The 14,302-nt window shown below is 56.3% G+C and overlaps 1 protein-coding gene across 5 annotated transcripts in view; it reads right to left on the bottom strand.

Annotated features, from left to right (window-relative positions):
- Positions 1-7,941: 7,941 nt before the first annotated feature.
- UBR4 (ubiquitin protein ligase E3 component n-recognin 4) overlaps positions 7,942-14,302 on the bottom strand; it is an 85,752-nt gene continuing 79,391 nt past the window's right edge. For all 5 annotated transcript variants that reach the window (XM_068171578.1, XM_068171579.1, XM_068171580.1 and 2 more), the window contains 3 exons: positions 9,997-10,087; positions 9,007-9,169; positions 7,942-8,345 (listed from right to left, as the gene is read on the bottom strand). In XM_068171578.1, coding sequence (XP_068027679.1) covers positions 8,281-8,345; positions 9,007-9,169; positions 9,997-10,087 — 319 coding nt within the window. In that variant the 3' untranslated portion in view covers positions 7,942-8,280. The remainder of the gene's footprint in view (positions 8,346-9,006; positions 9,170-9,996; positions 10,088-14,302) is intronic.

Genomic DNA, 14,302 nt, shown 5'->3' with positions numbered 1-14,302 from the left:
TAACTGCTTTTTATTTATTTATTGAAGGGGTTTCAGGTACACCTCAGGCAGACAAAGCCCTCCAGGGGCTGCACCCAAAAATGGACCACGGGTTTTCACGGGTTTTCACACTTTGATGACTTTGGTCCATTTGGATATTGGGGGTTAATCCTCCAATTCCAGCTTCAGTAATGAAGTCTTTACCCCAAGCTTGCTCCCCCCATCTCCCTTTTGTTGAATTTCTCGGGGCTGAGGCAGTGAGGTGTCCTTGATTGCCAGGCCTGGAGAGGAATTGTTGTGTCTGCCCAAAACGGGAGAGCAGCAGCTGACGCTGTGTGTGGAGATTGGAGTTCTGCACTAAAAAGTGCAGGATTATTATACAAATTGCAAATACAAATTACAAATAACAAAAAATTATATTAAATGAATATATGAAATCCTGAGGCATCAGCTCCACCTCGACGCTGCCGTTGGACACCCAGCGGGGTCAGGGGGGCACCCGGGGCTGGGGTGGCTCCCCTGGGGCTCTCACCTCGCACCTTTCCTGCCTGAGGGTGCTTGTCCGAAAGCAGCAGATCTGTAACAGTCCACCCCAAAATGGTTGTTTTTTACCACAGACACCGTGATGGGCACCAGCACCAGCGGGGGGTGGCATCAGTCTCGTCCCGGCTGCGTTTCTGGCCAGCAAAGCCTCTCCCACGCCAGCAGCGCCTCCTCTGCAGCAGCCCCGGGGTTTTTGTGGGAAGCGGAGCAGGAGCTGCCCTGGCCTGCCCCGGGCACGGGGGAGGATGGGCAGGACCTGGGGACAGCCCCGGCGCCTCCTGGGCTGACTCAGCGCCACCGAAACACCCGGGTGTCACCAGGGCCCCGGGCCGTGCCCACCGCGGTGTCACCGGCCGGGAAAGGGCCGGGTCACCGCCCGGGGCGGCTCCGCTCAGGGGAAGCCTTGGGATGGGGCCGGGAATCGCCACCCGGGCACGCTGCGGGGACAGAAGGTGTTTGTGGGGCTGCTGCTGGCAGTGCGTGGGAGGGATGAGTTGCACGGAACAGCAGCTTCTCCTCCCCGCACCTTTCCTGCCTTTAAAGGAGGTTTCTCCTCCCCAAGCCGTGTTTGCTCCCCGGCTCTGTCCCCTCCCTGTCCCGGCAGCTCACGGGACCGAGGAGCTGCTGCCGAAACCCAGCACCTTCTCCCAGTGCGGGCTCATTCCCGCACTCACAAAAACCTCGTGTGCCCGCATTTGGGTGTTTGTGGGCGTCACAAAACAGATCCAGCCCGAGGAGAGAGGATGCCCCTGCACAGCCAAAGGGCTGCGCGAGAATTTGGGATGCGCGGGAGGGACCGGGCCCAGCACATCCGCACCCCTCCCCGCCCGGCCGGGGCTGATCTCCTCCATGGAGAGGCGTCAATATTTTGCAAACAAAGCTGCAGCCCGGGTGCAGCCCCGAAAGGCGGAGGAGATAAAGGTGCCGAGCGGCGCATCCGCGGTCGGGGCACGCCGGGATCTCCGTGGAGACGGCGGCAGCGCTCTCTGCTTCCTTAGGAACCAAACATTGCATCCGCCTTGAGTAGAGCGGCAAATATGCAGCGATGGGCCCGGACAGGCTGCCCAGCTGTGCCCCGGGGCGGGGATTGCTCCGGCAGCAGCTCCGGGACAATCGCCCTGGGATGCTCTGCCGGGATCCGGGCGTGCCCCGCGCAGCGCTGCAATCCCGAAATGGTCAAACTCTTCCTTCTGAAGGCAGCAGGCGGACCCTGGCCTGATTAATTCAATGCGGGATGATTTTAAATTAACAGAGTAAATTATTTCTTTCTCGTTGTTGCCCCAAACTTTGCTGGGTTGAGCGGGACCCAAAGCTCCGAGCACTGAGGGGGGTTAAGGTGAACTGGGATTTATTTTTAGCTCTCTGTCTAAACCTCTCCTCCAGAAGCCATTAGCTGGATATTTTCCTTGCTTGCACTGTGGGTTTTTAGCCTGACAGGTTTTGCAGGACACAGAGAGAAGAAAAGCTTCCCAGTGGGAGCTGTGACGGGGTCTGGGCATGGATCGGGAATGTGGGGCTGGGACTGCCCCAGCATCCCCCGGCACCTTCCTCCTGCCTCCCGCCGAGTCCCTCAGCAGGGACAGCGGGACCTGCCCTGGGGGCGACAGCACACCTGGGCACCCACCGGGACACCGGGACAGCACACCTGGGCACCCAGGGGACACCGGGACAGCACACCTGGGCTCTCACAGGGACACCGGGACATCTCACCTGGGCACCCACAGGGACACCGGGACAGCACACCTGGGCACCCAGGGACACCGGGACAGCACACCTGGGCACCCAGGGACACCGGGACAGCACACCTGGGCTCTCACAGGGACACCGGGACATCTCACCTGGGCACCCACAGGGACACCGGGACAGCACACCTGGGCACCCAGGGACACCGGGACAGCACACCTGGGCACCCAGGGACACCGGGACAGCACACCTGGGCTCTCACAGGGACACCGGGCTCTGTCCCGGGCAGGGGACACCTCACCTGGAGCACTCAGGTTTCCCCGTGGCCCGGGGATGCTCTGCACCACCCCGCGGTGCCATTGCCGTGAGTCACGGAGCTTTGGAGCGGTTCCCTCCCGGCTTTCCCAACCTCCTGCGCTGTTGCTGCGGGAGCGCAGCTCGGGTGGAGCCCCCGGGGGTGCAGCCCTGGGCTGGGGAGCGCTGCTGCAGCCGCCGAGCTACAGAAAGGTGCTGAGAGCAGCAGAAGCCGGCTGCAGGAAGGGACACGGGAATGACCTGGCGCCCCGGTGTGCCACCCTTCGGTGTCTGATGTCACCCGCTGGGAACCGGCTGGCTGCCGTCACACGTTAGGAATAATTACAGGATGCTGCTGGGTTTACAGCACTGCCCTGTTTGCTCATTAAATGCGATTAAAAACAGCGGCCGGGAGAAGCTGCAGGGATGAAACCCCCGAGAAGGGCCCGGCGTGTCCCAAACGCGGACCCCGGGCTGGGGTGGCCACCTCCAGCCTGGAACACGCAGGGACAGCGCCCGAACCCCAGCAGGGCTGAGCACGGGATGCACTCGGGGCTGACATTTGTGCCAAGCCCCGGAGGGTTTCAGTCTCCACGGCAGCATCCCGAGCCCCTTCCCATCCCAATCTCCCATCTCGGGCTGGGGACAGCCCTGACTCTGCCCAGGGCACGTGCTGAGGGTGACTGAGGAGCTGCTGGCACAACACTTGGGAAAGAACTGGCAGGATTATGATTAATAACAGTAATTATTGGGTTATCATCATTAGGGCAGAGATCTCTCCCTCTGAGGCACTCAAGAGCAAGAGCCCTTTAATGAGAGGGTGTCCCTGGCTGCCCTGCCCTCCCCCAGATTCAAACATCTCCTTTGTCCCTTCTGCAGCCCCTGCCCCGACCCCATGGCAGGGAGAGATGGGAAAGATGGGAGGGGTGTCAGACCCAACATCCCTGGCAAGAGCAGCCAAGACTAAACATGGTGCTCTTGAGATTCCTTTCTTTTTAAAGCTCAACCTCTCTCCAGATGTCAAAGCTGAACTTACGCCACAAACACCTGAATTTTTCCAATTTCTACTTAATATTTGCCCTGTTTTATATCACACACCTTACCCCCCGGAGAAGGGCTGTAGGGAAGTGTTATTCTGCTTCTCCAGTGGCAAAACAACTGCAGCATATTTATTCCCCCCGTGGGGCAGGCTGGGGGTGATGGCAGCAGCCCCAGGAGAAGCAGAGCTGGGCTCTCTGATCATTCCCACCTCTCCTGCAGCTCCAGGGACGGTTGTGGGTCCCCGAGGGCCTGGAGGCTGCACCAGCCTTGGCTGGGCTCTCCCACAGCCCCGGCCGTGATTCACCCACAGAGGGTTTGAGTTTCCCAAGGGAAGGGGCCAGGCTGAATCAGGCTGAGGAGTGCCAGGGTGGGGACTCCTTTCCAGAAGGAAAACCCTGATTTTTGGAGCAGGAAATCCATTGTGAGGTGCTGATGCTCCCAGGGGCAGGAGAGCTCTGCAGCATCCAAGTGTGCGGATCAGGGAGCAGGAACGTGTCTGATCCCTCCTGGGCAACAGTGGGATGAGGGAGAAAATCCCTGTGGGACAGGAGGGAGGTTGTAATTCCCACTCCACATCTGGGACCTGCAGGAACAGGGCCTGGCTGCAGGAACAGCACTGAGCACGGGAGGATCCGCTCAAGAAAAGCTTAATAAGCGCCAGGAAAATAAAATCTTCCCAGAGGCACATCCAGACCTCCTTACACCCCCCAAACCTCTCCATCCCAGGATGGGGCCTTTTGGGGGCAATGCCTGAAGGCCCCCAACCTGCCTGGGCTAAAAACACAGCACAGGGGCTTCCCCTCCACACGTCCTTTGCACCATTTTACTGAGAATTTTACCCAAAAGCATCCTCTCCTACTGCCACATTCCCCTTCGGGAGAGGAGTGGGATCCCTGCTGATCTCCAGGGTTTGGGTAAAGGGCTGGAGCTGGTTCCTCCCCAGCTGCTGATGTGAAAAAGTCTGCAAATAGGGATTCAACCATTATTTGTTTTCCTCCTGGAAACAAGGGAGTAACTATTCCTGGAGGTTCAGGTGGCTGCCCCTGGCTTTTCCCATCAACTCGGAGTGCCTTGGCGACATCCCTGGAGTGATTTTGTCCCCAATCCACCCAAGACCCTTTTCCAGCCCTCGTGGTGAGCTCAGAGCTTGTTTTTCCCTGGATCCTTGATTCCTCACACGTGAGCTGTGACTCATCCCCACCTGGAAGGGGAACGTGGCCGTGCAGCAAACGAGTCAAGGCCAATCCCAATTTTCCTACCAGGGAACAGAAACGTGACCCAAGGGTGGCTCCTAAAGAAGCCACCTGGACCTCGGGAGGTCTCTGGGGTGTTCTGGGAGCCTCCCTGGGCTGCAGGGTGGCCTCTCCCCAGAGCAGCTCCAAACCTGCCTGGTCACACCAGGAGTTAATTTGGGAGCCTGGACTTGGTGGCTTTGTGCTCGTTTCTGTCACTCAGGTGCCCGGAGGATCCCTGAGCTCCCTGGGGTGTGAAGTGATCAGGAACCAGCCCTGAGCTGCACCTGGGCTGTCCCAAAGGCCAGGAGGGAACCCTGCAGGATTTATCCTGCAGGATTTCCTGCGTGCACCCAGGGCCTGCAGTGTGGCCACACCATCATTCCTGCAGAACCTGGAGGAAAATGTGGGACTCCATCCAGGCCTGGGGCACTGCAGCCCCAAGATGTCCCCACCAGGTCCCTCGAGGCTCCACCACGGTCTTGCCGTGTCCTGGAAGTGCCACAGACACACGTCCCGGGAGGAAAATCTCTTTTCCTCCACCAGAAAAAGTCCAGGGACTCTTTTGTGGCACTGGAACGTTGCAGCTCACTGTGTGTTTATGGGCAGCAGCTCCAGCCCTGCTTGTTTGGAAACATTTCTGGGGAATTGCAGAGACAGAGCAGGAGAGTTTGGCTGGGAGCTGGTGGGGGAGGCAGAGAGGAGCAGGGAAGGGCCCTCAGCTGTGCTGCACTTCCAGAAGAGCTGGAAAAGGGAATTACAGGGGGAGGAGGCAGCAGGACAAGGAAAGCATCATGGAATACCTGGGGAAGGTCAGGCTTCTGTGTCACCTGCAGCAGGTGGGGGGGCCAGCAGGTCCCTGCTCTCCCCAGATTTAATTAATCCCCACATTAATTAAATCCTGGAGCCCAACCCAGCACAGGGATGGCAGAAATTTGGGGAGCTCCTGCCCACAGTCAGGTTCAAAGCAATCCCACAGCTCATCCAAAGAACTTCTTTCCCCCAAATAATGTCTTTGGCAAATAAATAAATTTTTTCTGCAGAGGGGGTTGACTCTCTGTTGTTCAGCTCATGGTTCAGTTCATCTCTTTGAGTAATTTCATCCATTTGGAGGCGTCTTCTCTCAGCTTTCTCATTCCTAATTTAAGGAACAAACTCCCCCAAAGTCTTTGCTGACTTCCCAGCCCCGGTCCAGGGGATTCTGGAGCCTGGAGCTCTTTGCCTTTGTGCAGCACTGAGAACGCTGGAGCCTCTCTGTGTGGCCTGGACCAGCTGAAACTTTCCAAAACACTTCCCTTTTGTTCCTGTCCCTCTCCACCTCTGCTGGGGTTGTTATTGTCACCTTCAGTCCCTCCCAGGCCGATCTGCTCCCAAGCACTGTCAGGATGTTCCCACCTTCTTTTCAGCTCTGGCTTGTCCCGAAATCCCAGCCCCGCTGTGCCCTGGGCAGGGAGCCACTGCTTGCACCACCTTTATTTTCCAAAATACATCTCTGGGCCTCTGCAAAGCCACCCAGGACAGCTCTGGGGAGCTTCTTGCAAGAACACAGTTTCAAACCTCCATCCAAGATGCCACCTCCTCAACGCCATCAGTGTTGAGCAGTGACCATGTTGTGCTCCTGGGAGCTCCGAGGATCTGCTGACCCAGCTGAGGGGTGGAAACCCAGGGATTTGCCTGCTAGGAACTCCACCAGCTCCTGCAGCAGCTGAATCTGGTTTTACAGAAGATCTGTGCCAGAACAGGTGGAGCAAATCGGGATTTCCAGCCTGGGAAAGCTGCAGAAGGTCCTGCCAAAGGAACCATCCTTGCTTGGCCAGGCTGGCAGAGCTGGGCAGGAGCTGAGGGCACCCCGAAGCTGTGGCTGCAGGAGACCAGACCTGGTTTTGTGAGGAAAGACCCCGAGCAGGGAAGGAAGGCAGCCTGGTGCTCCTGCCAGCCCCCAAACCTTCCCCCCTCCCTGTTACACAAATGGCAAAGCCAGAACACGGCGGGGCCTCGGTCCTGGCCGTGCTGAGCCTCCAGCAGCACAGGCACACAGCCCAGGCTCCTGGGGAGCTGCTTGGGAGGGGTTTGGCACTGCCCAGGCTGCCCCCAGTGACTCCTGCAGCCACCCCGAGCAGCCCAGCTGCAGCCTGGAGAGGGCACTGGCAGCCCTGACTCTGCAGGGCTCCCACAGAGCTGTGCCTGCTCTCCGATGTGGCTCCAGGGCAGCAGAGGTGCAGGATTGCTGCTCCAAAGAGCCAGCTCCACAGCAGCAATCCTGCACTTCACAGGGCCAGACAGAGCCACCGACACAGCCACAGCCCCTTGTGGGACAGCAACCAGACCTCCCCGAGCATTTCCTGCCCAGTTCCCTCCTCAGCAGCAGCTCCAGCTGCCAGGAGTGACATCAGCCCCGTGGAGGTGAGAACAAAAACACTGCACCTTCAGCCCTCTGCTAATTGCCAACCCCAGCACTAACAGCAGGCACCAAAGGGCTGCTGAGTTATTCAGCCTCTAAAATTATTATTATTATTATTATTTCTGGGACAGGACTGTGCTAGGAAATTCAAGTTCAAACAGAGACGAGGAAGGCAGGGAAAGCTTTATTAGATTCCAGCCTCACCAGGTGTCAGCAGAACTGTGCCAGGTGAGTTTCCAGCATGCACAGGTGGGGAACAGTGCTGGGCTCAGAGCAGGGCATGCAGGGGGCTGGGGCTGCCCTGGCCGGAGCTGAAGGGTTCCCAGAGAGGGGACAGGGATGGGAGCAGCCCCCAGAGAGGAGCCATCCATCAGAGGCACAGTGAGCTTTGGATCCAGCCTGGGAGGGAGCCAGGACAGGCTCTGAACTCCATGGAGGGGACACAGAGCTGCTGCTGCACGAAGGGAAGGGAAGGGAAGGGAAGGGAAGGGAAGGGAAGGGAAGGGAAGGGAAGGGAAGGGAAGGGAAGGGAAGGGAAGGGAAGGGAAGGGAAGGGAAGTTGTCCTTGCAGGGCCCCCGAGGCTCCAGCCCCACACAGACCCTGCCAGTGCAGCAGGGAGTGCCTGGCTGCTCCCTCTGGGAGCCTCCTGCTCCCTGGGGCTCCTTGAGCAGGCCCAGGGCTGGACAGAGCAGCAGCTCTGGAAGGAAATGTGAGGAACACCTTGGCATTCAGGCTCCTGCCTGGTTCAAGCACTAGTCCAGCCCAGCTTACCCATTTGTTCGGTTTATTTAACTTCAAAGAGGTGCACACTAAAGCATTAAGATTTACTGGTTTGGATTCCTCTCTGTACAAGTTCTTTCAAACAGCTTGAATGCACAAGGCTTTACAGATAGAAGCGCTGAAACACAAGATAAAACAAATCTAAATTCCAAATCACTCCATGAAGAAAAATTGTAGAAAATAAAAAAAAGGAAAACAAAACAAAAAATATTCCAACAAAAAACTGCAGCACTCCTTGGGAAAGGGAAAGACTGCACGAGGAGGGACACAGAGGGGTGGAAGGCAAGCAATGGAGGCTCTGCCCAAAGCTTCTCCGTGCTGGCGGCTCAGGGGATGGAGTTCAGGAGATCCTTGAGGAAGCTGTCGGGATCATTGATTTCTGACAAGAGTCCTTTGAACAGAAGAAGGCAAGAGAGAAGAATCAGCCCCTGTTTGTCCTGCCCCAGCAGGGATTTGTGCTGGGCCATGTGTGTGAGCTACTGACAGCTGCAGGGATATTTTAGGGCTGGACACGAGCAGGGTAAACCCTGCTGGATGCACGTGCAGGAGGGACTGAAGTGGGAATTTTCTGAAACACTAAATCCATATGGAACTGCTCTTGGGCAGCTCCAGGGACCCAGCTCTGCTCCCTGTGCTGGGCAGTGAGAGACTGGCCTGGGGCACAGATTTTGAGAGAAGAAAGAGCAGCTCCAGCCTCCCTGCAGGTTTTCAGCATCTCCTGACTCCTGGAGGTACCAAAATCCTTGGGGAGCAACTCTGGCTGCACCCAACTGCTGCCCGGTCACATCTGCTCACCAGCTTCCACCACAGACCCCCCCAAACCACCTTCCAGCTGTGCTACAGATGTTTAACAGAGCGGGGGGAGGTTTTCCTGCCTGGGGCTGCTCAGGTGTGTGTCCCAGCAGTCTGGGGACAGCCCAGGCCGTGGCTGGGCAGTGCTGATCCCTCCTTTCCCTGTCCCCTCCCCACGAGCTGCAGCAGTGTCAGGAATGCTGCTGGCTCCAGTCACGAGCTGCACAAGGCAGCCTATAAAAGGGCAAGCAAACACTCACCAGCCACATCCAAAAACTCAGAAAACGTTTCCACTGGCATGAATTCCTCCTGGAAGGTTTTCAGGGCCTTGTCTGCAGCCTCGTGGATTGGCATGTCGTTGTGTCGGATGAACTCAGCCAGAGAGAAGGACCAGCCTCCCTCTGTGTTACTGGTAGGCACCTTCTGACAGGGGACAGACACACCAATCAGGCCAAAAATAATGATTTCATTAAAAAAATAAAGTTACTGTAAACCCTGGTGCCTTCTCCCATTGCTCCTGGATTTCCATCCCTGCCTCTTGCAAACAACCAGCAGAGAAAGAAACTCCCCGACTGCAACTTCATGATCTTTTTTTGCAGAATGAAACAAGGTCCCAGGCATTTTCTCACCCTGAGCACTGAACCCTCTGTGGAAGCTGCAGGTTTCTTTCTGTCCCTGGCTCCTTCCTCACCCCAACCATTTCCCTGGCACAGCCTGGAATGTCCTTCCTTCCATGAACAATGACCAGGAAAAATAAGCAAATACACAATACAGGAGTGCTGCCAACTGGAGAAGTCTCTCAATTCTTCAGCTACTGAACTGCAAGGGGTACAATGAGCACAGGCAGCTTCTTGTGGCCTTTCTGCTTTTACAAGGTGCAGAAAAAAAAAAAAAAGAAGGAAAAAATCCTTCCCTGGGAGGGTGGGCAGGCCCTGGCCCAGGTGCCCAGGGAAGCTGTGGCTGCCCCTGGATCCCTGGCAGTGCCCAAGGCCAGGCTGGACACTGGGGCTGGAGCAGCCTGGGACAGTGGAAGGTGTCCCTGCCCATGGTAGGGGTGGAAAGGGATGAGCTGTAAGCTCCCTTCCCACCCAAACCATCCTGGGATTCTTTGAAGTTTCGTTTCCAAGGACCTTGGAGAAAGGAGTTTCAAATTTTGATTTCTCTTTCAAACTCATGGGATTGCTCGGGTAAGAAGGGTGAAGTGGAGCTGACCTGGAGGTGCTGCAGAGGACCTGCAGTGCTCCCCTTACCTTGAACATGTTGTAAATGAGATCCACGAGTGCCCAGAAGAGCAGCCCCGAGCGGTACGTGGCGTATTCCTTCACTGCCTTGTCTGCCAGTCTGCCAGAAGGAAATCACTCTGCAGTTAATCGCTCTCTCATCAGGCTCTGATAACCCACCTGACAGACAGCATCTGGCTGGAACAGCCAGAGCCCCCAGTGACATGCAGGGATGGCTCTGAGTGAGCCCTGCTGGGTGCTGCTGGCCAGGAAACATTGGGCACCTGAGATTCTCTGGGCAGCCCCTCTGCTCCAGCCGTGCTGAGTGAGCAGGGCAGGTCTGCCAGTACAACCTTCTTCCACAGGAAGGACACGAGCACACAGGGAAGTGGAGGGCTCAGAAACTAACAGCAGAGTGGGAAAAAACAATGGACAGCCCTTGTTTGTGTGTTCACTGCTGGAGAACAGCAGATTCCTGAAGCAATGACCAAATCCAGGGGCAGCAGTGGCAGAACAGCTTTATGCTTCTATCTCATTAAACCATTTCTGCAAGACTCAGAGGGAAATCCTTGAAGAAATGGAGGAATTTCCATTTAATGTATCCTTGGTTATTCTCCTGCCAGGAAAGGACTTCTGGAAATCCAGCACCTGGGTTTGGAGCAGTAGGAATGCCCTAAAAGGTGCAGAGCTGTGCTGGGACAGCAGCTCCCAAAGTCTGCAGGATTAATCACCAACAGGTTCTGGCAAGGCAGAACCTCCTGCCAGCAGCTCTCATGGGTTTGGAATTTTGTGCCTGTGCTCCTCAGGTACATCTGCCCCATCACGTGTGCTCCCTGCTCAACACTCCAGAGCTTTGGAAAAACACATTTTTTATGCACCCAGGACCAGCTCAGCTGCTGCTGTGAGTCAGCAACACACCAGAGGTTCCCAGCTGCAACCTGCCTCAGACTGGGGTTTTCTGGGGGGAAAAATGAACATTTTGTTGCTCTTATTAAAAGGCTCCATTTGTGTGTGTGTGCCCTTAAAACAGACATCTTAGTGGGTGGCAGCCTGCTCAGGCAGCTCAGCTTAATTATTTAAAGGAAAACCAATTAGTAAAGGTGACTAAATTTCCACGGGATGAAGAGCAACTTAGAGCGAGGCTAATTCTGGCCTCCCAAATACTGCAAGGCAGACTCTTCCTTTCATGTGAACGGGTTTGATCTAATTGCAGTCTGCTCCTTTAATTGAAAACTAAAAGGCCCTTGTGGGTTAGGGCTGGTAGTTACCTCCTGGAGCAGCTGTTCCATGGAGGAGCTGCTGGGGCTCACTCCTGGAGCTGGACAGGGACTGCCAGCAGAAAGCCACAGACACTGGGGAAGCCTTGCTTCCCTCTGGAGAGTTTTAGAGAGGTCACAGTGAAGAGCAAAGGGAAAACAATCAAAATGCTCTTTTCCTCCCAAATTCCAGATGAAAGCTACGCTGAAAAACATCTACAAGGTTTTTTTAGCCAGAATTTGTGGTTCAGTAACAACGGGCACTCGATTCAGTTCTTTGGGATTTGTAAATTATATTTATAAAAACCCAGAACTGGGATCCATTCTGGAATTTCATCTTTGGGTTTAAATAGGAAGAGTTTCCAAAACAAGGGAGGTGCTGAGCATCTCCCCCCTGGTACCTGTGGTACCATCACTCCTGGCAGAGCCAGAAGCCCTTTTTGGCTCAGTTCTCCCCAAATCTGTGTGACCCTGACTGGCCCAGCTGAGGAGCTGGATGGGCACCTCCCCACGGGACAGGGAGTGTGGGGGTTTGCTGCCTTGGGAAGAGGGAATGCAGAGCACTCCTGCCCCTTCCCAGGATTTACAGGAGGCTCCAAATCACGAGCAGATCCTCAGCTTTTTAAGATGCACTGGGGGTTCCTGCAGTGACTCCTGTCCCTTTTTAAGATGCACTGGGGGTTCCTGCAGTGGTTGCTGTCCCTTTTTGAGATGCACTGGGGGTTCCTGCAGTGACTCCTGTCCCTTTCTGAGATGCACTGGGGGTTCCTGCAGTGGTTGCTGTCCCTTTTTAAGATGCAATGGGGGTTCCTGCAGTGACTCCTGTCCCTTTCTGAGATGCACAGGTAGCAATGAGTCCTTGAGTGTCCCCAGCCTTCACCCCAGTGTTCTGGGAATGGAGCTGCTCCCAGACAACACCCTGAATATGGAATGCTAATTTTAATGCTTTGCATGCAGACATTACCCTGGTGTCACAGCCAGTGGCTTCCTCTCTGCCTCAGCCAGCAATTTAAGATATTGGCACTTATCTGCAGAGCCTTTCACCATCCATCGCCCTCTTCCTGATTTTCCACAAGAATAAATAAGCACAGAGCTTGGAAATCAGAACTGCCATATTGCTATTTCTGAGAGGCTTTATCAGAGGGAGGCTTTGTGCCCTCTTAGTCTGCAGAGATTAAAGCAAGCCCTTGAATAAACCTTGACATAATTCCTGAGCACTATTTCTGAGTGTGCTCCCCTGAAATTCCAGAGACTGGATGCTTTAGCTGGAAGTTCCTGGCTCTGCCTGTTCCAGTATGCTTTTATTACAGCTGTGCTTGGGGAAGGAACAGAACACCTAGGGAGGGTTTGAAAAGCAGCAAGGCCAGCCGGGGCTTAGCTCTGGCAGCCCACGGGGAGAGCTGCACCCCCTGAGCTCCAGGCCTGTCAGACCCCAGGATCCAGACAGGCTGCAGGAAATGGGAAACAGGAGCCAGGGGAGCCTGGAAGCAGCACAGGGATCAGTGGAGGAGCCCCTTTCAGGGCTCTGCCTTTTCCAAGAGCACTGGTTCACGCTGGGTTTGTGCAACCACAATGTAATGACTTTATCAAACACCTAATTAATGTCATCAGCATAAAAATGCCCTTTAAGGCGACTTAGAATAATAATGAATTAATTCCTAATTATGACAGCTATTTCAAATCATCCTTTCAGAAACTGGAATTCCCTTTCCCTCTTTGGAAATACCGTGCCTTTGTCAGGCACTTATTCTTGTGCTTCAAGTGCCTGACAGCTGCTATTGATTTTTTTTATTTTGAAAAAGCAATGGCATTTGACTTCTATTTCTATTTTTCTATTTGATGGAGGCTGGAGCATTGAGCAAAAGGGCCCAGAACGAGCTTCTTTAGGGAGGCAAACAGGGAGTGAGGCACAGCTCAGAGACAGCTCCTGGCTGAGTGCTGAGGTGGGGGAGGAAGAAGGAAAAGCATCGTTTCCATGGATCAGCTCATTGATCCTCTCCAGGGAACGTCCAGAATGAAATGCTCCTGCCCAGAGCAGCCCTGGGGGGCAGCTGCAGCCACGCAGGGCTTGGAGCAACCTGGGCTCTGGGGGTGTCCCAGGGCTCTGGGGGTGTCCCTGGGCTCTGGGGGTGTCCCTGGGCTCTGGGGGTGTCCCTGGGCTCTTGGGGTGTCCCTGGGCTCTGGGGGGTGTCCCTGGGCTGTGGAAGGTGTCCCAGGGCTGTGGGGGTGTCCCTGGGCTCTGGGGGTGTCCCTGGGCTCTGGGGGTGTCCCTGGGCTGTGGGGGTGTCCCTGGACTCTGGGGGTGTCCCTGGACTCTGGGGGTGTCCCTGGACTCTGGGGATGTCCCTGGGCTCTGGGGGTGTCCCTGGACTCTGGGGGTGTCCCTGGGCTCTGGGGGTGTCCCTGGACTCTGGGGGTGTCCCTGGACTCTGGGGATGTCCCTGGGCTCTGGGGGGTGTCCCTGGGCTCTGGCGGTGTCCCTGGGCTCTTGGGGGTGTCCCTGGGCTCTGGGGGTGTCCCAGGGCTCTGGGGGTGTCCCTGGGCTGTGGAAGGTGTCCCTGGGCTCTTGGGGTGTTCCTGGGCTCTGGGGGTGTCCCAGGGCTCTGGGGGTGTCCCTGGGCTCTGGGGGTGTCCCAGGGCTCTGGGGGTGTCCCTGGGCTCTGGGGGGTATCCCAGGGCTCTGGGGGTGTCCCTGGGATCTGGGGGAGTCCCTGGGCTCTGGGGGGTGTCCCTGGGCTCTGGGGGTGTCCCTGGGCTCTTGGGGTGTCCCTGGGCTCTGGGGGTGTCCCTGGACTCTGGGGGTGTCCCTGGGCTCTGGGGGTGTCCCTGGGCTCTGGGGGTGTCCCTGGGCTCTGGGGGTCTCCCTGCCATGACAGGGGGTGGCACTGGGGGGGCTTCAGGGTCCCTCCCAACCCAGGCTGGGATTCTGCAGCTCCACAACACTGAGCACAAAGGTTACTCAGAGGGGTTAACACCTGGTGTAAACTACACATGCTCCCCATCAGCTGCAAGTGGCTCTGTGACAGTGACACGGGTGTGACAGTGACACGGGTGGCTCTGTGACAGTGACACGAGTGGCT

The sequence above is a fragment of the Anomalospiza imberbis genome, chromosome 23 (genome assembly GCF_031753505.1).
Source record: "Anomalospiza imberbis isolate Cuckoo-Finch-1a 21T00152 chromosome 23, ASM3175350v1, whole genome shotgun sequence".
Classification (NCBI taxonomy): domain Eukaryota; kingdom Metazoa; phylum Chordata; class Aves; order Passeriformes; family Viduidae; genus Anomalospiza; species Anomalospiza imberbis.
Note: the sequence above shows the minus strand (reverse complement) of the source record. Positions and strands in the feature narration are given on the sequence as shown.